General features: G+C 42.9%; 1 protein-coding gene across 8 annotated transcripts in view; it reads left to right on the top strand.

Moving 5' to 3' along the window:
* CDKL5 (cyclin dependent kinase like 5) overlaps nt 1–25,135 on the top strand; it is a 482,089-nt gene that overhangs the window by 375,014 nt on the left and 81,940 nt on the right. For all 8 annotated transcript variants that reach the window (XM_073565893.1, XM_073565896.1, XM_073565898.1 and 5 more), the window contains 3 exons: nt 836–895; nt 19,057–19,147; nt 22,274–22,463. In XM_073565893.1, the coding sequence (XP_073421994.1) occupies nt 836–895; nt 19,057–19,147; nt 22,274–22,463 (341 nt within the window). The remainder of the gene's footprint in view (nt 1–835; nt 896–19,056; nt 19,148–22,273; nt 22,464–25,135) is intronic.

Below are 25,135 nucleotides of genomic sequence, written 5' to 3'. Positions count from 1 at the left end.
GTGTGGCAGATAACTAACACTGCATATCACTCTGAAAACACCATCCCTACCATCAAACATGGTAATGGCAGCATCATTTTGTGGGATGCTTTTCTTCAGCTGGTACAAGGAAGATGGCCAAAGTTGATGGGAGGATCAATAGCTGAATATAGGGAAATCCTGGAGGAAAACCTGTTAGAGGCTGCAAAAGATTTGAGATTGGGGCATAGGTTCACCTTGCAGCGGAACATTGACTCTAAACATACTGCCAGAGCTACAATATACTGGTTTAGATAAAAACAAAATCATATATTTGAATGGCCCAGTCACAGTCCAGACATAAATCCCATTGAGAATCTGTGGCAATACTTGAAAATAGCTGTTCTCAGATGTTCTCCATCCAATATCACTGAGCTAGAGCTAGGTTGCAAAAATTTCTACCTCTAGGTGTGTAAAGCTGATGGAGACATACCCCAAAAGATTTGCTGCAGGAATTGGAGGTCCTGCAAAGTATTGATTCAGGGAGACTGAATACAAATCACGTCACAATTTCCGGATTTATATTTTTTAAACTATTAGTGAACCATATATCACTTCCTTTACACTTTACAAATATTTAATACTTTTTGTTCGTTCACCACATAAAATCCCAATGACATACATTTACCGTAAGTTTGCAGGTGTAACATGAAAAATTGTGGAAAAGTTCACAGGCTAGGAATACTTTTTCAAGGCACTGTATGTGCATGATCTGTTGTTACTTAAAAGTTAGAGTAATTTTTAATATTTACCTTTGCATAAATAAGTAATAAATGTGTTATTTTGTTGCTTCTGATCTCTTGTTTCTGTCTCGTAGACATCAAACCAGAAAACCTCTTAATTAGCTACAACGATATCTTAAAGCTTTGTGATTTTGGTAAGTTACTTACAACACAAACATTTTGCATATATTTCTCAATAAGGGAAACATTCTTGTTGAACACTAACCATAGATTATGAAATTAGTTTGATCACAAGAAATCACAAATCCAGTACTGTATCTAAAAAATAAAATTCAAATAAAAATTGGAACTAACGCAGCTATGCATATATTGGGCCTGTGCTGTGCCCATATCAGTAATTAATATCTGTTATTTTACTATTGCTGTCTTCTATAAGTTGCCATTTTTATGTAAAACGGGTTTTTCATCTAGGAAATATATATAAAATGCCTACATGAGTATAATGAGCAGTATATAAAGGATCAAAATGCACCAATAAATTCAAGAATAAATGTCAAAGGCTCAAAATCAGTAAAGAAATCTATACCCTCTGACAAAGCTTGATACGAAACGTGCGCCAGGTGCATTTTCTTTGATAGATAAAGTGTAATCAATGCCACCGTGCAATACTATCATTATGGATCTTTTTATGTGATATCACTTTCTCTCTGTTTATCTGTATTTGCCTTAAATGGCCTTAAATAATACAGCACTGGATATTTTATCTTGTACCTTTTGGGTATCCATCCTCAATACTGTGATTGCACTTAGAATAACTCTGTACTGATTTGCAGTATTTAAACAAGGGAGTATTGTTATGACAACCTTTAATATTTTATATGTGTGACTTTTGTATGTCTATTTTTATGTTTGTAATTATTTTGTTATCCAATAAAGAATATATTTTTATTGTTTTTGAGCCTTTCACATTATTTTTATTGTCTGAGCCTTTCACATTTCTATATACAGTGGTTGTGAAAATTAGCGTATTTTTCAGATTATAATACGCTCCGGATTATAAGATGCATCACAAATTTTGAGGAGAAAAATAGAAAAAAAATTTTTTTTTAATAAAATGGTGGTGCTTCTTATAATCCATATGTCTTATTGCTATTGCTTACAGGGGGTGGTGGCTGCGGTGAAGTGGGGTCCCAGGGTCGCTGCTGGAGGAGGCAGGAGTGGGGTGATGCTGCTTGCCGCAGGCTGGGATGAGGGGGTGTCCAATGTGCAGTACGCCGCTGCAGGTGTCCTGTGCTGTGGGGATGTCTGGCGCTGCAGGGCCCCGACGGTGCTGCAGGTGTGTCCGCCGGTGCTGCGGCGGTCTCCGGTCCTGTGGGGGACTCTGCCGACATTTTGTGAGTGGCCAGAACCCCCGCATTTCCGTGGTTTCCTGTGCGGTGGACTCCGGGAAAATGGCCCCGGGGGCGGCGCATGCGCAAATGGAGATCTTGGCATCAAGATCTCGGGAGATGAGATTTCAGCAGATCTTGATGCCGAGATCTCCATCTGTGCATCTGCCTCCCCCTGGAGGCCACTTTCCCGGAGTCCACCGCATAGAAAGCCACAGAACTGAGGGGGCTCTGGCCTTTCATAAAATGTTGGTAGAGCCCCCCGCAGCACCGTTGACCCCTGCGGCAGCACTACCGGACACCCCAGCAGCACTGCTGGGCACCCCCTCATCCCAGCATGCAGCAACGGTACCGGTAAGGTATATACGCATTATAAGACGCACCCCCCAAATTTGGGGGGGAAAAGTGCGTCTTAGGCTGGTTTCACATTTGCGTTTTTTAGCGCTGGAAAAAAACGCATACGTGCGCATGCGATTTTTCCCCTATATTTAACATGGGTGCGCATACCTGCGCACTTGTAAGCGCATGTATGCGATTTTCATGCGCTGCGTTTTTTTGGGGTGTGCGATGGTATTTTCCAGACGCTGCATGTTGCATTTTTTGGCCCTTGAAAAAATCGCATGCGCACGTATGCGCACGTTTTGCGCTAAAAATGGCCATTATAGCCTATGGATGCGCATACGTGCGCACTGGCATGCGCAGGTATGCGCTTTTTTAGCGCAGCGTTTTTTGGGTGGTGTCCACTTTTTATCCTAGTTAGAATCTTCTAAAGTCCAAAAAAAAAAGGCTATATAAAGGAGGTGCCTGCCAAAACTCTGCCACTACTACACTAGACAGATTGAAGAGCAGACATTCAACCAAGAACACATTATATCAGCGAAGAATGTGAGTATATTACATTATATGCCTGTCCTTTTAAATTATGTATGTACTAATGATTTTTATTATTTTTACATGCAGTATGTCTTCAGAATCGGAGTATTCCCCATCGCGGCAGGAATTGGCGCAAGCAGACCGTGAGGTGATTATTTTCGTGCATCTGGTAAGTATATCTGCTGCTTCTCCAAATCTCTTACGTTTTTTTCAACTTTCAGACATCGTCATCATCATCTGCGGACGGGAATAGTGAGGGCGAACAGCAGGAGCAGCGAAGCCAAGTCCCGGTGGTGATACGTAATGTAAGTATCAAATGATTTGTAATGTTTTTTTTTTTTTTTTATCTTCTATTTTTACTCTTTTTTTTTTTTCTTTTTTTGTAACTTTTTAGTCAATTTAAATTTGATTATTCTAATGAATGTGTTTTGTCTAGGTTCCACAACGGGATGAAGACGTCTACCTGGATAATGAGCAGCTCATCAGCCTGGTCCAGGAGCGTTCGCCGTTGTGGGACAGCCGTGACCGGCTGTACAAGGACAATGTGGTGACACGGCGGCTATGGAATGAGGTGGCCGCAGCGTTGATGGATGGCTGGGACAGCGCCACAGCATCCGCCAAAAAGGCGTTTAGTGAGTATTTCCCTGCTCTGTATTGTGCCGCAGTGACTGTTGTCCTTGACGGCACTGTTGGGTTTCGTGCTAGGCGTATTCTAGCAGGAAACCCAACAGTGTCATCGTGGTCTACAGTGACTGCTTTGAGTATTGTATTGCTACATTGTGCCGCAGTGACTGTTGTCCTTGACGGCACTGTTGGGTTTCGTGCTAGGCGTATTCTAGCAGGAAACCCAACAGTGTCATCGTGGTCTACAGTGACTGCTTTGAGTATTGTATTGCTACATTGTGCCGCAGTGACTGTTGTCCTTGACGGCACTGTTGGGTTTCGTGCTAGGCGTATTCTAGCAGGAAACCCAACAGTGTCATCGTGGTCTACAGTGACTGCTTTGAGTATTGTATTGCTACATTGTGCCGCAGTGACTGTTGTCCTTGACGGCACTGTTGGGTTTCGTGCTAGGCGTATTCTAGCAGGAAACCCAACAGTGTCATCGTGGTCTACAGTGACTGCTTTGAGTATTGTATTGCTACATTGTGCCGCAGTGACTGTTGTCCTTGACGGCACTGTTGGGTTTCGTGCTAGGCGTATTCTAGCAGGAAACCCAACAGTGTCATCGTGGTCTACAGTGACTGCTTTGAGTATTGTATTGCTACATTGTGCCGCAGTGACTGTTGTCCTTGACGGCACTGTTGGGTTTCGTGCTAGGCGTATTCTAGCAGGAAACCCAACAGTGTCATCGTGGTCTACAGTGACTGCTTTGAGTATTGTATTGCTACATTGTGCCGCAGTGACTGTTGTCCTTGACGGCACTGTTGGGTTTCGTGCTAGGCGTATTCTAGCAGGAAACCCAACAGTGTCATCGTGGTCTACAGTGACTGCTTTGAGTATTGTATTGCTACATTGTGCCGCAGTGACTGTTGTCCTTGACGGCACTGTTGGGTTTCGTGCTAGGTGTATTCTAGCAGGAAACCCAACAGTGTCATCGGGGTGTACAGTGACTGCTTTGATTATTGTATTGCTAAATTGTGAAGCAGTGACTGTTGTACTTGACGGCACTGTTTTTTTTTATCAACAGTGGACAAAGTCCGAACACGTTGGCGTTCGATCAAGGACCGCTTCAACAGTGATGTTCGTGCTGAGGGCCAGGTTCGCAGTGGATCTGCGTCAAGGACCAGAACTAGATACCGTCACTATCACGCGTTGCAGTTCCTAAGACCGGTCCTTGCCACAAGATCGTAAGTATTATACATTTTGGGTTTTTATTTTTATTAATCTGTGTTTTTCTAATCCACAGCTGATGCTTCTTGTAAAGGCATGGTAGTAATGATTTTCCTTTCTTCCACAGCACCTGGAGCAGCACCCTGCAACCTGGCCCTGGAGCGGTCCTTCGTCGGACGTCCTCTGACCCGTCCCAGCCATCCGACAGCCAGGAAGCACCTTGCAGGTCCCACACACACACAGCTGGTGACCAGGAAGCTGGGCCATCAGGTGTTCCCCTGTCCCAGGTCTCTGCCACTGGTTATGCGGGCACTACCCGCCAGCGGCAGAGGGCCTTGGACAGGAATGTCTTGCCCGAGTTTATGCATTTGAGCGAGACATTTAATTCCAGCCTCAAGTCACTGTCCGACAGAGTTGAAAGCGGTTTTGCACTGATGGAACGTGGTTTTAACCACTTTGAACACCGCTTCAATTCTGTAGAACAGCGCCTTGACCGTCTGGAGGCCGACCTCAACAGACCAGCACACCATTTTTTTAGTAAGATTGAAAAGGGCATGGCGGAACACCTTAGTCCTGATCAACAGCTGAATGTGCTGCAGGCCTGCAACAATGCTTTCTTGCAGGCTATGCAGCATAATCGGTACGGTCAGCAGTCAGTGGTGTCCTTTCCACCTGTGCCACCATTGACTCGCTTCACCTCACTACCGACTTGTGCTGCATACCACTGCACGGACACCTCTCTTCAAAGGCTGGACACCCACCGTTACACCACCACAAGTCTGAGTGCAGCTGGTCACTTCACCGACACCACCATGGCAAGCGCTGCTCCTGTCTGGAGCACCACCGCCAATCCCATGCATGCGTGGAGCTCAGCCACCACTAGGCAAACATGGAACAGCCCTGCCGCTACAACAACATGTAGTAGCCCTGCCACCACCACTCTGCAAACCTGGGCCATCACTGCCGCCACCAGTCCTCCTGCAAGGACGAGCACTGAACAAGAAGAGCAGCATCAGCCACCTCAGCAGCAGCAGCCAACTCAGCAGACGCCACCTCAGCAGCAGCAGCCACCTCAGCAGCAGCCGCCACCTCAGCAGCAGCAGCAACCACCTCAGCAGCAGCCGCCACCTCAGCAGCAGCAGCAACCACCTCAGCAGCAGCAACCACCTCAGCAGCAGCAACCACCTCAGCAGCAGCTGCCACCTCAGCAGCAGCCGCCACCTCAGCAGCAGCCGCCACCTCAGCAGCAGCCGCAACCTCTGCAGCAGCAGCCGCCACCTCAGCAGCAGCAGCCATACCAGCAGACGGGGGACCTACATTCCATATTTGCCCCTACTTCAAGGCGAAATCAATCAAGGCGGGCATTGGGCCAAAGTCGGTCCAGGCACACAAGCCTACGGCGACATGCCATTACAACTAATGTAACTGAACAGATTTCCTCTCCTACAAGTGTTCCAAGTTTAATTCCCTTAACTGGACTACCTTCCCCCACAAGTTTTGTTGCCCCTTCCCCTCAAACACCGTCTTCAACTGCAAGTGTTGCATATTCCCTGCACACCCCCAAATTGAAACCATCTGCCCCCAAACGCCGTAAAAAATAATTTTTAAATTTTTTTTTTGTGATAAAAAATAAATTTACATTTGTGGTTCACCATTAATAAGTTTCATTAATGTTGTTTGCGCCGCTCACACACACTGATGGGTAAATACATGTTAAAAACCAACCCAAGGGCTAGTATAGTCATATGTGAAATAACATGGACTAGTATAGTCATTCAAAGGCCTAGTGTAATAACTCTAGTTTTACAAAATAGAATCTGGTTTCATGAAAAACAAACTGTTGAAACTTGTCTAAAAAATAAGTTTCTTTCTAGTTTCACCAGTTTGTTTTTGGTGAAACAAGATGCTAGTTGTTAAAAATCGAGTTATTACAGTAGGCCTTGGTATGACTATACTAGGCCGTGGTATTTCACATATACTACTAGCCCCAAGGCCTAGTATACTCATATTTGAAATACCACGGCCTAGTATAGTCATTCCAAGGCCTAGTGTAATAACTCTAGTTTTACAAAATAGAATCTGGTTTCATGAAAAACAAACTGTTGAAACTTGTCTAAAAAATAAGTTTCTTTCTAGTTTCACCAGTTTGTTTTTGGTGAAACAAGATGCTAGTTGTTAAAAATCGAGTTATTACAGTAGGCCTTGGTATGACTATACTAGGCCGTGGTATTTCACATATACTACTAGCCCCAAGGCCTAGTATACTCATATTTGAAATACCACGGCCTAGTATAGTCATTCCAAGGCCTAGTGTAATAACTCTAGTTTTACAAAATAGAATATGGTTTCATGAAAAACAAACTGTTGAAACTTGTCTAAAAAATAAGTTTCTTTCTAGTTTCACCAGTTTGTTTTTGGTGAAACAAGATGCTAGTTGTTAAAAATCGAGTTATTACAGTAGGCCTTGGTATGACTATACTAGGCCGTGGTATTTCACATATACTACTAGCCCCAAGGCCTAGTATACTCATATTTGAAATACCACGGCCTAGTATAGTCATTCCAAGGCCTAGTGTAATAACTCTAGTTTTACAAAATAGAATCTGGTTTCATGAAAAACAAACTGTTGAAACTTGTCTAAAAAATAAGTTTCTTTCTAGTTTCACCAGTTTGTTTTTGGTGAAACAAGATGCTAGTTGTTAAAAATCGAGTTATTACAGTAGGCCTTGGTATGACTATACTAGGCCGTGGTATTTCACATATACTACTAGCCCCAAGGCCTAGTATACTCATATTTGAAATACCACGGCCTAGTATAGTCATTCCAAGGCCTAGTGTAATAACTCTAGTTTTACAAAATAGAATCTGGTTTCATGAAAAACAAACTGTTGAAACTTGTCTAAAAAATAAGTTTCTTTCTAGTTTCACCAGTTTGTTTTTGTTGAAACAAGATGCTAGTTGTTAAAAATCGAGTTATAACAGTAGGCCTTGGTATGACTATACTAGGCCGTGGTATTTCACATATTACTATACTACTAGCCCCAAGGCCTAGTATACTCATATTTGAAATACCACGGCCTAGTATAGTCAATTCAAAGGCCTAGTGTAATAACTTTTAATGGAGCAGATTACATTCATCCACTCAATGCTGACTTGTATTCCCCATGGACTTTCATTGGGGTTGGGTTTTGAGTGTTGTGTTTTGAGAAAATCACATACTTTGTTTTAAACTATTTGCACAATTTTATCTTGAAAAAAAATGGTTTCCTGATTCATGGCCTGCAGCTTTGCTCATTCCAATATATTTCACGCAGACTAGCAATGCTGCATTTTAACTCGTATGTGTATTTACCTGCCCAGGTGTGTGAACATAACAAAATTCAGTTATACATGGGAAGTTTTTTAATTAATCGGAGTTTAAAAAATATAGTGCACTCAGTAATGGTATCAAATAAGGATTTTTATTACCATAAACAACAACATTACACCATTTCATCTTGCCAGTGCACCCGTCCTACATCAGAAATAAAGTAGGCCGCAAATTTGTCCCTCATTTGGCCAACTTCAACGGATGACCTGAGAGTGTGCTGAGTGAATTCAGGCAATGGGTTAGGAGCATCATCGTCCAGTTCAAAGGTCGGGTGCTCTTTAGCCATCACAAAGTTATGTAGAACCACACAGGCCTTCACCACCTCATCGACTGTTTCAAGTTTAAGATTAATGGCCGTGCCCAGAATTCGCCATCTGGAAACAAGAATCCCAAAAGCACACTCGACAGTTCTTCTGGCCCTGGTCAGCCTGTAATTAAAAATTTTTTTGGTGTGGTCCAAGTCCCGGCTGGAGTAGGGTTTCAGTAAGTTTCCGCACATTTGAAAAGCCTCATCGCCAACCATTACAAAGGGCAGTGGCGGAGCTTCGGTGTGAGGAAGAGGCCGTGGCATAGGGAAATTAAATTGGTTGCCATACAACCTCCGGCCCATGTCTGAGTTTTTAAAAGCCTGCGAGTCATTACCACGGCCAAATGCTCCAATGTCCACTGCTACAAACATACATCCGGCATCCGCAATTGCAATGAGTACTATTGAAAAGTACTTTTTGTAATTATAGTACTCAGATCCCGTTCTTTGGGGTTTGATGATCCGTATGTGTTTCCCATCAACAGCTCCCAAACAGTTGGGAAAATTGCATACTGTCCAGAATTTGTCAGCAATTTCCATCCACTTTTCAGCGGTGGGCAGGGGCATAAATTCTGGGCAAAGAACATTCCAGAGAGCCCGGCAGGTGTCAGCAACAATTCCAGACAAGGTAGAGATTCCAATACGGTACTGGAAGTGTAGTGAGGATAGGGTTTCTCCAGTCGCCAGGAATCTGTGAACAGACAAAGAAGTAAAATTAATATTTATGTATATTATTTTTAAAAACTATAAAAAAAATATTAGTACATTCACGAAAACTAATTACCCAAGGTTTTGAATACTAAATTTACAAAAAAAAACATCAGACCACACCCCTTTGTTTTTAAAACATACCGTAATGTCACCAGTAGCCGTTCCTCAGGAGGAATCGCACGACGGAGCTGTGTGTCCTGTCTCCGGATGGATTGTTGGACACGAGCAAGCAAATCCATGAAACTTTCGTGGGACATCCGGATATAATCTGTAAATTTCTCCGGGTTTGACTGGAGCTCGCTGTAGAGGGTATGGTATGCCCCACGGCTCTCCCGGAGTTCAACAATCGGATGTATCCACATACGCCGCCGTCTTCGCTGCCTCTCTCTCTTCCTTTGTTCATGGCAAGCAACTGCATACGCCTGAGCCATCGCGATGTCCAAATCCAAGTTGAAGTGAAAACTCTTCCAGCGCAGATCCATGGTCACGAGAAGAATCAAGCAAATGTGAAGAATACTGTAGACAGGGTGTATATATATTAACATACCACACCCACAATGAAGTCCCATTGGTCTTGTGTGTTGTTGAATGGTTGTTTTTTCTTTTTTGTGGGGTTTTTCCAAAATCTGTAAAAAAACGCAAACGCACAAAAAACGCATACAAACGCGCAAAAACGCTGCGTTTTTTTCCTGCATGCGCATTAAAATGCTGGAAAAAAACGCAGCGTTTGTATGCATTTGTATGCGTTTTTTTAATGCGTTTTTTTGCGGGAAAAACGCGCTGCAAAAAAAAGCAAGTTCACACTTGCTTTTTTTTGCAGCGCGTTTTTCCCGCAAAAAAACGCATTGAAAAAACGCATACAAAAGCATACAACTGCTGCGTTTTTTTCAAGCATTTTTATGAGCATGCATGAAAAAAACGCAGCGTTTTTATGCGTTTGTATGCGTTTTTAGTGCGTTTTTACCGCGTTTGCGGTTTTTTCCAACATAAGGGTGGCCCCTCACACTAACCCAAACCATGACTTTACTAACCCTGACCCTAACCCTAACCCTGACCCTAACCCTAACCCTGACCCTAACCCTTAACCAAATCATACTTAACCCTAACCCAAACCCTAAACCCTAACTAACCCTAACCCTGACCCTAACCCTAACCCTGACCCTAACCCTAACCCTGACCCTAACCCTTAACAAAACCATACTTAACCCTAACCCTGACCCTGACCCTAACCCTAACCCTAACCCTGACCCTTAACCAAACCATACTTAACCCTAATCCTGACCCTAACCCTGACCCTAACCCTTAACAAAACCATACTTAACCCTAACCCTGACCCTAACCCTTAACCAAACCATACTTAACCCTAATCCTGACCCTAACCCTGACCCTAACCCTTAACAAAACCATACTTAACCCTAACCCTGACCCTAACCCTAACCCTAACCCTAACCCTGACCCTAACCCTTAACAAAACCATACTTAACCCTAACCCTGACCCTAACCCTAACCCTGACCCTTAACCAAACCATACTTAACCCTAATCCTGACCCTAACCCTGACCCTAACCCTTAACAAAACCATACTTAACCCTAACCCTAACCCTTAACCAAACCATACTTAACCCTAATCCTGACCCTAACCCTGACCCTAACCCTTAACAAAACCATACTTAACCCTAACCCTGACCCTAACCCTGACCCTAACCCTGACCCTAACCCTGACCCTAACCCTAACCCTTAACCAAACCATACTTAACCCTAACCCTGACCCAAACCCTGACCCTGACCCTAACCCTAACCCTAAACCCCCTTAACTAACCCTAACTAACCCAAACCCCTAAATTCCATGGTTAAAAAAAAAAAACGCTGGTGCAAAAAAACGCATACATAAGCATGCCAATGCGCACATATGCGCACCCATAGGCTATAATGGCCATTTTTAGCGCAAAACGTGCGCATATGTGCGCATGCGCTTTTTTGCAGGGCCAAAAAATGCAACATGCTGCGTCTGGAAAATACCAACGCATACCCCAAAAAAACGCAGCGCATGAAAATCGCATACATGCGCATGGCAGCGCGCAGGTATGCGCACCCATGTTAAATATAGGGGAAAAAACGCATGCGCAGGTTAGCGTTTTTTTCCAGCGCTAAAAAACGCAAATGTGAAACCAGCCTTATAATCCATAAAATACGGTAGTATTTGATAAATTGCCAATTTTGCACGTTTTTCCTCCTACAAAGAATGGAGAGGTCTGTAATTTTTATCGTTGGTACACTTCAACTGTGAGAGACAGAATCTTGTGAAAAATTCAGAATATCACATTGTATGATTTTTACATAATTAATTTGCATTTTATTGCATGAAATAAGTATTTGTTACAATAGAAAGTGGGCTTCATTCAGTCTGATCAGAATGTTAATCTTAGAACCTCATGTTCTGTTATATGTATTTTTGCCGAGAGGCATTAGATCATTGGATAATTTTTGGAGGTGCTGTCCTCTCTTTTTTTCAGCATGTTACAATAGAAAAACAGAACTTAATATTTGGTACAGAAACCTTTGTTTGCAATTACAGAGGTCTATGTTTCCTGCAGTTCTTGACCAAGTTTGTACACACTGCAGCAGGGATTTTGGCCCTCTCCTCCATACAGATCTTCTCCAGATCTTTCAGGTTTCAGCGATATCGCTGGGCAACATTGAGTATCAGCTCCCTCCAAAGATTTTCTATTGGGTTCAGATCTGGACACTGGCTAGGCTGTTCCAGGACCTTGAAATGCTTCTTACAGAGCCACTCCTTAGTTGCAATGGCTGTGTGTTTCGAGTCATTGTCATGCTGGCAGACCCATCCATGACCCATCTTCAATGTTCTTACTGAGGGAAGCAGGTAGTTGGCCAAAATGTCACTGTACATGACCCCATCCATCTTCCCTTCAATACTGTGCAGTAGGGATGAGCGAGTATACTCGTTAGGATTAGGTACTCAGCGAGTAATGCGGTACTCGAATCCTGGCGAGTATTTCACTATTCACCTCGCAATATTCGGCACAGTCCCCGCACAGTTCCTGCACAGCCCAGCACAGTCCCGCACAGCCTGGCACAGTCCCCGCACAGTCCAGCACAGTCCCACACAGCCCAGCATAGTCCTCGCACAGTACCTGCAAAGCCCAGCACAGTCCCACACAGCCCGGCATAGTTCCCGCACAGTACCTGCAAAGCCCAGCACAGTCCCAAACAGCCCAGCATAGTCCCCATACAGTACCTGCAAAGCCCAATCCTGCACAGGCCAGCACAGTCCCGCACAGCCCGGCACAGTCTTCTCACAGGCCAGCATAGTCCCGCATAGCCCAGCACAGTCTTCTCACAGGCCAGCACAGTCCCACACAGCCCGGCACAGTCTTCCCACAGGCCAGCACAGTCATGCACAGCCCGGCACAGTCTTCACACAGTCCCCGCCCAGCCCAGCACACACACACAGCCCATTACTCGCATTTCCCATAGACTTACATTGGACTCGCTACTCATTACAAGTACCCAAGTATTAGGAGGTAGAGTTGAGCGACTTTGGTCAGATTGGGTTTCATGAAACAAAATTTGTTTCAGATGAAACTGGTCCGACTAGGGCAAAAAAAGTCGGAGTTTCATCCGAAACCCGACCCCAATGCAAGTCAATGGGGATTAAAAGTTGGCATTGAGTGGATGAATGTCATCCGCTCAATGCCGACTTTTATTTCCCATTGACTTGCATTGGGGTCGGGTTTTGGACGAAACTCCGACTTTTTTTGCCCTAGTCGGACCAGTTTCATCCGAATCAAATTTTGTTTCATGAAACCCAATCCGACCAAAGTCGCTCAACTCTATTAGGAGGTACTCATAACGAGTGCAGCGAGTCCAAATACTTCACTACTCGCTCATCCCTACTGTGCAGTCGTCCTGTCCCCTTTTCAAAAAAAGCACCCCTAAAGTATGATGTTTTCCTCACCATGCTTCATGGTTGGGACTGTGTTCTTGGGGTTGTACTCATCCTTCTTCTGCCTCCAAACACGGTGAGTGGAGTTGATATCAAAAAGTTATATTTTGGTCTTTTGGAGTGTGATTGATTGAGTGTGTGGACAAGTGTATTTTATACACGTGTAGGGGAAGTGGACTGACATACGGACCTCTCTGCAGTGGGAAGGTGAAGATATAGTGTGCTGTAGGTGGACTGTTGCATTCATAGATGGCAGACAGCTGGAGGAAGGAAAGACGGGTGTAATACCGAAGTTTGGCCACAAGATGGGAGTAGAGAGAGTGGTGAGAAATGGACTTAACATCAGCTTATGGCTACGAAACCGCACAGTCATGGGGGGCAGGGTTACAAGAACTCTAGGGGGAATTCCCAAGAAGGGGGAAAAAAGGAGGCTGGAGAGTTCTAGAAGTGTTCAGTCCAGGGAGAGGAGCTCAGGAGAGAAGACTGAAGGGAGAGACGGAAGAAGCTCCTGGGAGGACTGACAACAGAGATAGTCAGGGGGGTGGCCCTGACAAGAGAAGCCGCAAACGGAGAGACAAGGGAAGCCGCAGATGGAGAGAGCCTGGGGGTACCACAAGACGGACAGACTCGGGCAGGCGAAGCAAGCGCTGTAGTGGTAGGCCTAGGGCAGCTGCAGTGAAAGAGCCGCGAGGGCCGTCATACAGAAGTAAGGAGGAAGCGAAGGTACCCGGGCCTGTGTGCGGAAAGTGTCTAGCTGCTGCTGTGTGTTGCTGCGATCGTGAGAATACGATCAATAAAGAGGACCTGTTGGACGCACCTTGGACTCTGTCTCAAGTCTGTTCGCGGCGGTAAGAGGACCACCCCCCATTCTGCTCACGTACCTACATTTGGCATAGTCGGCAGGATCATCGCTGCTAATACACCATCTTCTGCGGTAAACCTGCCCCGAAGATTCCAAGGACCCAAGCTGTACGGGTTGAAGATTTTCCCTGTGGATTACAAACTTGGACTGTGTTCCAGATTGCTGGTTTCCATCAGGCGGATCCGGAGCGGAAAAAGGACTTGACGAAATGGCGGTGGCGTATAAGCGCCTGAAAGAATCGGAGGAGCGTGCGGCCACATAGGACTACCAGGAGCAGCCGCTGGAGGAGCTGTTGCCGACCATCCCTGCGGAACCATCAGGCCTGGAGACTGGTCCTGCCGGACGGCATGATGAAGAACAGCAGCAGACCTCAGATGACTGGACCAGGAGCTGCGGAGGAGCAGCGGAGACCAGCGACCAATAAAGAGGACCTGTTGGATGCACCTTGGACTCTGTCTCAAGTCTGTTTGCGGCGGTAAGAGGACCACCCCCCCATTCGGCTCACGTACCTACACAGGTAATGAGTTAAAACAGGTTAAGTTAATACAGGTAATGAGTGCAGAGTAGGAGGGCTTCTTAAAGAAAAACTAACTGGTCTGTAAGAGACATAATTCTTGCTGGTTGGTAGGTGATCAAATACCTAAAAATCATACAATGTGATTTTCTGTTTTTCATTTTAAGATTCTGTCTCACAGTGTAAGTGTACCTATGATAAAAATTACAGACCTCTCCATTCTTTGTAGACAGTGTATTGAATACTTATTTTCACCACTATAGGTATTTAGGAAATATGTATCTAGATGTCAAAAGATTGTTATAGGGGACAGACCTGCACTCAAAAACCTCCCAACAGTTAGATTGCTGGCAACAACACAAATACCTAATTACGAGAATAAATGGGATCACCTTATTATAATATATAATATTTTATATAAAAATACCTCTTAGCATTGATTTAAACTGTATATTAAAGGGAACCTTGCACCAGTTTTTTTCCCAATTTTTACTGTAGCTACCACCATTACTGTCTCTTTTACAGTGTTTTAGCCTTCAACCCCCACTGCATTGTACAAAACACCCCTTTTAAATCCCTCTATACAGCACTGTCCGGTCTTATGGGCATTGCTGATCTTGGTTTGGCACCTCCTCTCTCGCTGCAATCGCTGTCCTCCTGCTTGCTTCATATGGATGACACAGTATCCCCAATCGAGCTGCTCCGCAGGCATACTTCACTGTGCCCTTCTAGGGTCCGAGCAAAATACTGTGATGTGCATGCGCCGGGACTGGCCAAACAGCGCTAATGACCCACAAGTATAGGCTGCGCATGCACATCACAGCACTTTACCATCAGCGAAGCAGAGCGAAGTACACCTGCGCAGGAGCGCGACTGGGGGACTCTGTGTGGATGATGTAGAACATGTCATCCATATGAAGCAAGCAGGAGGACAGGGATTGACACGAGACAGGAGGCATGAAGCAAGCCAACGACACCCATTGGATTGATTGGTCCGCACCGTATGGAGGGATTATGAAAGGTCTGTTTTGGGGTTTGCAGAGGGGGTTGGGAACTTATATACAACTTGCTAGAATACTGTAAAAAATGCATTAAATTGGTGACCGTAGTTGATATTGGGAGAACCTTGTGACAGATTCCCTCTAACAGTATAAAATGTGATAAATTCTACATCTGGTGCAAGGGACAAAATGTAAAAAAAAACACAGAAAATTGTATTAGTAAAAATAAAAGAAAAAGTCACTCCTTGTAGGGCCCTCACAAATAATACATTTTTACGACAGCCAACAAAGAAATGTCCGTACAGTCGTAAAAGACTGCATGCTTTTATTGTTGTTGAAAATAGATGTTGTTGCCGTTGAAAACAATGTATTGCTGTGACTTGTGGTTAAAGTACATAATGCTAATATATCTGAGCTGTAATATCAAAGAAAGTTGGTCAGGTCATGATGTCAATCAAACACGTATACCCCCGATCCTTCATCAATAGCATTAGATTACAATTTTGGTACTTTAAATATACAGTTTATGAACAGCATTAAAAAACATCCTGGACCATATGAAATTGTTATAAACCTTGGGCCAGATTCATCTAAATTAAAACCACCTTGATGAAAACCTAAAAACAGTGATCGCCTATTTTCATCCAGTCCAGGTGTTTTTCATCTGGTCCATATACAGTTGAAGCCAGAAGTTTACATACAATATATAAAAAGACACATCTGCATGTTTTTCTCAATATTTGATATGAAATCAGAATAAACCTTTCCCGATTTAGGTCACTTAGGATTACCATAATTATTAGGCTATGTTCACACGTGGCGGGTTTTTCGCGGCAGTTTTAACCGTGCAATTTTGCCGCGAAAAATAAGCATCCCATGCATTCCTATGGGATTCCGCAATGCTGTGCTAATGCTGCGGTTTTTACCGTGGCAGAATCGCTTTGCAGTAAAAAAACGCAGCATGCTCATTAATTTAGCGGAATCGCGGCGATCCCGCACCCATAGGAATGCATTGTTCTGCTTACTTTCCACATGTGGCTGTGCACACCATGCGAAAAGTAAGCAGAACATTTGCGGATGGTACCCACGGTCCGGAGGAGAGGAGACTGTCCTCCGGGCTTTGGGTACCATATCCCTGTAAAAATTAGAATTTAAAATAAAAAATATTGTTATTCTCACCTTCCGACGTCCCGGTCCCGCGCAGCCTTCCCGCCTCTCTCCACGCTCCCGGTCCCAGTAATCCTTTGCGAGCAATGACGTCCGTTCTCGCGGGATCGCGAAGTCTCGCGGTCATTCGCGCAACGTCATCGCGAATGACCACGAGACGTCGCGATCCCGCGAGAATGGACGTCATCGCGGTAATTCTCGCAAAGGATTACTGGGACCGGGCGCGTAGAGAGAGGCGGGAAGGCTGCGCGGGACGCCGGAAGGTAAGAATAGCAATATATATATTTTTTTAAATTATTTTTTACATCCTATCTTTTACTATTGATGCCGCATAGGCAGCCTCAATAGTAAAAAGTTGGTAACACTCGTCAAACACTGTTTGACGAGTGTGACCAACCTGTCAATCAGTTCTCCAAGCGATGCTACAGATCGCTTGGAAAACCCTAGCAATTCTGCAAGCTAATAATGCTTGCAAAATGCTCGTTTTTCTGTGGGAAAATCGCGGGAATTTAAAATGTGATTTTCCCATGGAATGGAATTCGGAATTCTCGCGGTAATTTCCGCGAGAGTTCCGCTACGTGTGAACGTAGCCTTAATATTTGCCAAATGCCGGAATAATAAGAGAGAGAATGTTAAGGCATTTTTATCACTTACTGCAAAGTCAAAAGTTTACGTACACTAAGATTACTATGCCTTTAAACAACTCTGGATTGCCCATATGATGATGTCATGTGTTTGGAAGCTTCTTTTTTGGCAATATCTGAGTTAGAGACACCCCTGTTGATGTATTTTAATGCACACATGAAACAAACTGCTTCTTTGTGTAGCGTCATGGGGAAGTCTCTAGAAATCAGTCAAGATATCAGGAAGATAATTGTGGTCTTGCACAAGTCTGGCTCATCCTTGAGTACAATTTTAAGTTTGTACTTGCACTTTAATTATATGTGGTATATACAAAAACTAAGTGCTAGCCATATTTAGAGAAGCCTAATTAGGACCTAGTGAACTAGCAGAGGTGGCTCCTGGTAACACAGACCTCTGGATTTTTTATCCACACCAAGTTCATCTGAAAAAGATTGCTATCTATAGACACATTGTAGTCTCTCGAGCTTCCCTATAGCCACAGCTAAGCAAAATCATAGACATCTAGATTTATGCCGTGTGTATGTTGATGTAATACTATAGCTGTACACGAAGGGCATGCAGGGACTGCCGACATTGAGCGGGGGCACCACATCGAATTTTAAGGTGCCAACCTCCGCAGTCAGGTAGGACGACAGTCAAAAAGGGACCTATTAGGGTCAGTTGAGGATTTTGATATTATATACTAAATATCCTCTCTACTGTATAACAACACTGCATCATCCCTCTGAATGCATAGGCATAGGAGGTGTTTCTCTATTTTTATTAATTTTTTGGATTAGATACTTTTAAGAGTAATTAACTAAAACTTAATTTTTAAGGTTTTTTTTGTCTATACTGGTCTTTTTATGAACGGGCCTGGATGACTAGCCCATGTCAGTCCCTAAGCCTGGCACTTTCTGTGTCACTGAATACATCGTGAAATAAAAAGTGGCTGGCTTAGCTACTGAATCACGACAGACATGCCTCCTTGTAGACATCATTGGTTACATATCTAACCAAAGCTGGAAGTAAACAGCAGGGCATCTGTAGACCCTTGATAATGATAGTATGCCTGTAAATTGTATATTATTTCATTAAAGACATCTACTGTAAATCATTTTCATCTACTTTGACAGCCCTATGTTTAAGGGCTATTTGGTGGTGTCTTGATTGCAAGAACATCCCTCGACTGATGCAAAATATAATTGGCCAATGTCAAGTAAAGTGTCCCATCAAGAACGACATGATGCACTTTTTTTTTATTGAAAGGGTCATGCCCAAAAAAATTACATTATACTCTATCCTTAAGATGGGATATAAAATGCTGATCGCTTTGGTCTGGCTGGTGGGAACCCCATTATGCCCGAGATAGCGGCTCTGGAACCCCGAAAAGGTGTCTGTCATCTCATCCTGAATGGAGCGGAGGTTCTCATGCTATACCTCAGGGGTGGACATACCATTGGTGCAACCTGTGCAGCCATACAGGGTCCCAGGAGGTAAAGGGGCCCAAATTTTGCATCATGAATAGCTATGGGACTGCAAAAGAGTCCCATGGATTGTTGTTGCACATGGACATCTTCTGTCTGTCTGCTTTTGTTCTGCTTCCACTTCATTCATTGTTAATGGGGCTGCCGAATAAAGTCGAGTAAGGCACTATAGATATGGGATAACTTGTGCTTTGGGGAATAACCTTAGGATCATGTTTGCAAAGAAAGGAATGAAATGTTTTCTTTTTTCAGGTTTTGCACGGAATTTGTCTGAAGGCAGCAATGCCAATTACACTGAATACGTGGCTACGCGATGGTACCGTTCTCCTGAGCTGCTTCTGGGGTGAGGATTTTACTAAATCATTTAAAAGATGACACTTAAGTTGCTTCGAGGTTATCTGTCAGGAAGGAACAATTTCACCTTACGTGGAATTCTATTCATCTGATATCCGCACTATCCAGGAGACAAGTCAATAGGAAGCTTTGAGATGCAGGACACATACTGCGTTTTTTAAGGGGAAGGATTTTTTTTTCAATGGCCATGTATTTTTTTTTTAGTGCTAGAGTTTTTCAAAATCGCAGTATTCTCTAGGTATGGTTATTTTTTTTTTTTGTCACTTTATGGCATTTTCTCCCATGAACCTCCATTGTTTTTTCATTGGTTAAAAGAGCATGTGTTAATGTGACTTTTTTATTTTGATTGTTTTTGAAGTGACTATCAGACATTTCGTAATAATTGAATCTCATGACGTATGATGTTTTTAAATGCAAATTAAAAAAAACACCGTTTCATCAAGTTCAATATTTTTGATTAAATATATATTTTTATCACTAGAATACCATCCAGCCCTTTTTTAACTTCTGATATAGTGCCTGCAGTTACTTCTTCTTGCGGTTGGTCGTTCCACAGTGACTACACCAACTGTAAAAAACCCTTTCCAGTAGAGATGTCAAAATTGCTTATTCTCTCGTAATGGAGGTCTCCTAGGCCTTTGCAAAGTCCTTGAAAGGAATAAGTCATTCACCAGTTCTTGTATTGACCACATAACTGGCGGACACAGACAGAAAAGGGCCCTTGTGCAAGAATAATACATTGGCCCTTTGCAGCCCAATTGCTGCTACAAATGAAAAAATTCCCATGCTTTGCAGGTATAAATGGGCCCTCTGTGCGCCCACGCAGGATGCACCAATGATATGTCCGCCCCTGGACCACATGTGTAATCTTTCATCTAAACAATATCATCTCTGAAGTGCCTTTTTTTCCAAAGAGACATGCCCCTCTTTATTAAGGATACTTCCCATCCCACCTTTGAATCTTCTCTAACTTTCCAATATCTTTTCTAGAATTTGGAGCCCAAAACTGGATCCTATGTTCCAGTTATGGCCTTGAAAATGGTTTCTAAAGGGTCAATGTATATTATAGTAGTAATATAATAATATAGTAATAGCAGTACAGAAATAATAATTATTTTGGAAAAAAAAACCTCGAAAGATGACTCGAAAAAACGCTCATGCCTGCCATGACCCATGACGGTTGTACCCTATGTTAGTCGATTGCCTGTAAATGTAGCAATTCCCTGCGCTCATCAGAGACAAAAATTCTGGTTCCCTGCCCGTCTTTAAAATGTTCAGTAACGTTTTATAAGATTGCATTCTCTGTTATACGCAGGACACATCTTTACTAAGCTCTAAAAAGTATTGTGAATCACCTAGTAAGAAATAGACCCGCGGGGCACATGATTGGCTCCAATGTCTCCTCCACTTGGAGCTCTGATGTAGGTGCTTATTATTGTGCTAGAACCTGAGTCTACTACTGGATCCTCTGGATTCCCTGATGGACCGTTCTTGCCCTATTTGCTTGTTAACCCATGTGTTTAATTAAAATTGCCTCTGGCAAACATGAGAAGTGCTTGGTCAGTGATGCAAAGTAGGGCTTTTTAATGACTTAGAAATAGTCCCTATTGATATTCATGGTTAGTGGAACATTTCCTGTTGCTTCAAACCATTAAACACTACCTTTTACCTGGTTTCCTGAGGTATGTTCCCTTCCTGTAGTTCCAGGAATCATTATATAAAAGAGAATATTAATATTCACTAAAATAATTGGCATGTCCATAATATTAAGCCAGATATTCCGCCCGCATTGTTCATTTCAGACTGGGAATTATTCCAAAGAATAGCAAATTAATTAGCATTTTCTCCATCTCTGGATTACATTGTTACCAGAGTGATGAACCACGTTTGTCTTCAAGGTGATTCTATGTTAATTTTGGTTTAAAGAAAGAAAGAAATGAATGAAGATCTGAAGATACATCTGCCATTGTCTTTAGCTGTGGAAGCTTTGTCATGATTGTACCACATGGGGTGACTATATGAAAACTCAGACATCCTGTGGTTCTTTAGTAAATATGAGTAAAGGACCATAAATTAGTAAAATAATGACCACATGGAACACAAAGAAGCAACAGAGAAAAAAGACATCTAATGGAATAATAGCAGGTAGCTGTTGTGAAGGTTTGCCGTAGCGGATAACAATACACCTATCTACAGCATGTCCTCCTTCACAATAAATAGCTGTTTCCTGTTTGCCTGCTTTTTAGCACAAGTACGTCTCGCCCCATTATCTTTATTGACTCTTTAATAGAACGGATCAGGAATGGTAGAGATGCGCAGTGAGCAGTCACCTGTATTCAGTTCTTGTGGGGATAGAACAATGTTTCCATGGTTCTTTAGAAAGTAGAGCAAGCATTTGCTTCGAGCAGGAATAGGCTAATTTAATTAACCTAGTTTTGCTTCAGTGTTTGTTACATACTGTATAATTGCACCTTTTAAGAACTTAAGTATCAGCCCTCTGACACAGCATTTATACTCCGTTCTGCTATACACGTGTGAAGTTTCACAAACTGTGTTATAACAGTGGCCGGAAATAACTTTTTGAGTTGAGTGCTATGCCAAGATTTACCAAATAGTTTACGGTTATATCAGTCGCGTTATCATTTTGAAGTATCCAGATATAAAAATTGAAAAAAGAAAAATAATAGATAAATAGAAATATGAAGTCAGTGGGGCAGACCCATTTTGGCAAAGCCCCTTTCCATTCTGGCTCTTCCCCAGCTCTTCTTATTTTGGTGTGAAAACGCTAAAAATCACTAGGTATCGAACTGGAGCCTTTAAATTTTAAATTATAAGATACGGTACCTTTAATTTGTTTTATTTTCTGTGAAGATAACACAGCACAAACAATGCATTTACTCCAGATTTACGCCGGATTTATTAAATGTCTTTTCATGACCCTGAAGTCCGTGGAATAATTATCAGAACAGGATTAAATGTTTTAAAAATCTTTCTGAGCCTTATACTAAAACACATGACATCCTTCTTTAGAAACTGTTTAGATCAAGAAAGGGTGCAAGACCACCTCTTCAAAGAATTCATGTTCTTCATATTTCATATTCTTGTCTTTAATTAGGGCGCCATATGGGAAGGCTGTTGACATGTGGTCTGTGGGCTGTATCCTTGGAGAGCTGAGTGATGGCCAGCCACTTTTTCCTGGAGAAAGTGAAATTGATCAACTTTTCACGATCCAGAAGGTGTTAGGACCTCTTCCATCAGAGCAAATGAAGCTGTTCTACAGCAATCCTCGTTTTCATGGGATGCGGGTAAGTGTGAAGTGTTATATCAAAGTACAATAGACAGCAAGCTTTATGGTACAGGTCCCGGTTTATGCTATATCACTGGATATGCTGAAACATTAATCATTATTGAAGTATATATCCGATTCTTCCTCTATGCATTTTAGTGGACATTCTACAATTTTTAAAGTCTCAGAAAACCCCTTTAAAGAGGTCCTGTCATCAGGATCAGATACTATAAAATAATGATGTATGCATAAAGGCACTGTGCTGCTGATTTATTAGGAACAGTTGTGCTCAAAAGTTTACATACCCTGGCAGAATTTTTGCTTTCTTGGCCTTTTTTCAGAGAATATGAATGATAACACCAAAACTTTTTCTCTACTCATGGTTAGTGGTTGGATGAAGCCATTGTTGTCAAACTACCGTGTTTTCTCTTTTTAAATCATAATGACAACCCAAAACATCCAAATGACCCTGATCAAAAGTTTACATACTCCATTTCTTAATACCGTGTATTGCCCCCTCTTACATCCATGACAGCTTTAAGTCTTTTGTGGTAGTTCTGGATGAGGTTCTTTATTTTCTGAGATGATAAAGCTGCCTACTCTTCTTGGCAAAAAAACTCCAGTTCCTGTAAATTCCTATGCTGTCTTGCATGAACTGAGTGCTTGAGATCTCCCCAGAGTTGGTCAATTATATTGAGGTCAGGAGACTGAGATGGCCACTCCAGAACCTTCACTTTGTTCTGCTGTAGCCAATGACAGGTCGACTTGGCCTTGTGTTTTGCATTGTTGTCATGTTGAAACATCCTAGTATGTCCCATGCGCAGCATCCGGGCAGATGTTTGCAAATTTGCCTCCAGTATTTGCTGATAACGTGCTGCATTCATCTTTCCTTCAACTTTGACCAATTTTCCTGTTCCTTTGTAGCTCACGCATCCCCAAAACATCAGCGATCCACCTCCGTGCTTTACAGTAGAAATGGTGTTCCTTTCATCATAAGCCTTGCTGATCTCTCTCCAAATGTAACGTTTATGGTTGTGGCCAAAAAGTTAAATATTGCTCTCATCACTCCAAAGTATCTTGTTCCAGAAGTTTTGAGGCATGTCTCTGTGCTGTTTTGCGTATTGTAGACAAGATACTTTGTGGCATTTGCCCTAAATGACTTCTTTTGGCGACTTGAACATGCAGCCCATTTTTCTTCAAGTGCCTCCTTATTGTGCATCTTAAAACAGCCACATCGCTAGTTTTCTGAGAGTCCTGTATTTCAGCTGATGTTATTTGTGGGTTTTTCTTTGCATCCTGAACAATTTTCCTGTGGCAGTTGTGGGCGAAATTTTCGTTGGTCTACCTGACCGTGGTTTTGTTTTTACAGAGCCCTTGATTTTCCATTTGTTAATCACAGTTTGAATGCTGCTTACTGGCATTATCAATTCCTTGGATATCTTTTTGTATCCCTTTCTTGTTTTATACAGTTCAACTACCTATTCCCGTAGATCTGTTAACATTTCTTTTGCTTTCCCCATGACTCACAATCCAGAAATGTCAGTGGCTTGATGAAAGATGCAAGAGTCTGTCTGGATGCCAGAAACTCACTCAGATTGTATACACACACACTGATTACAAGCAAACAGGTCACAGGTGAGGATGTTACCTTTAGTAGCCATTCAAACCCATTTGTGTCAACTTCTGTGCATGTTATCAGGCCAAAATCACCAGGGTATGTAAACTTTTGATCAGGGTCATTTAGATGTTTTGGGTTGTCATTATGATTTAAAAAGAGAAAACAATTAGTTTGACAATAAATGGCTTCACCCAATCACTAACCATGAGTGGAGAAAAAGTTTTGGTGTTATCATTCATATTCTCTGAAAAAAGGCCAAGAAAGCAACAATTCTGCCGGGGTATGTAAACCTTTGAACACAACTGGACCTTTAGTGTAGCAATCCACAGCCTGTTTTTTTCTTTAATCACCATTAGAAGTTTTAGTGCAATAAGCTGTTCGTTTATAGGGGCAGACCTGTAGGGTGGGACGGTGGGTAGGGTCTTCATCTCTGCCACAGCTGCCTCTGGTGTAAATACCTTCATAATTTAGCATCGGCGCCATCCTAGCTGCGCAGATCGATCTGATTGCAGGCATCAGTAAGATGGTGCCGGTGGTGGCGCATGCATAGATGGATATCTTGGCTCAATGACAAACCGAGATCATAATTTTTGCATCAGCTGCTTCCATTTTCCCGATGACTGCCTGAAAATCAATTTGCGCAAATGCCGTTATGGTGCCATTTTATTGATGTCCATCAAGAGATCAATCTGAACCAGTGCCGCCTGATGCTAAGATGGCACCAGCGTGTAATTTAAATAAGGAAGAAGATGGCTCAGTGGTTAGCACTGCATCCTTACTGCACTGCGGTACTGAGTTCAAAATCCACCAAGGACACATCTGCAAGGAGTTTATATGTTCTCCCTGAGTGTGCGTGGGTTTCCTCCGGGTTCTCCGGTTTCCTACCAAATTCAAAAGACATCCTGATAGGGAATTAGATTGATTGGGGACAGCGATGTTAATATCTGTAAAATGCTGCTGAATATGATAGCGCTATAAAAGCAAAGCATAATAATAATATACAGCAGAGAGGTCATGGCAGAGCCGAAGACCCTATCCACAGGCCTGCCACACAGGCTGTTGCACAGAGATCA

The sequence above is a fragment of the Dendrobates tinctorius genome, unplaced genomic scaffold (genome assembly GCF_039654945.1).
Source record: "Dendrobates tinctorius isolate UK_male_01 unplaced genomic scaffold, ASM3965494v1 ptg000016l, whole genome shotgun sequence".
In the NCBI taxonomy this organism is placed as follows: Eukaryota; Metazoa; Chordata; class Amphibia; order Anura; family Dendrobatidae; genus Dendrobates; species Dendrobates tinctorius.
Note: the sequence above shows the minus strand (reverse complement) of the source record. Positions and strands in the feature narration are given on the sequence as shown.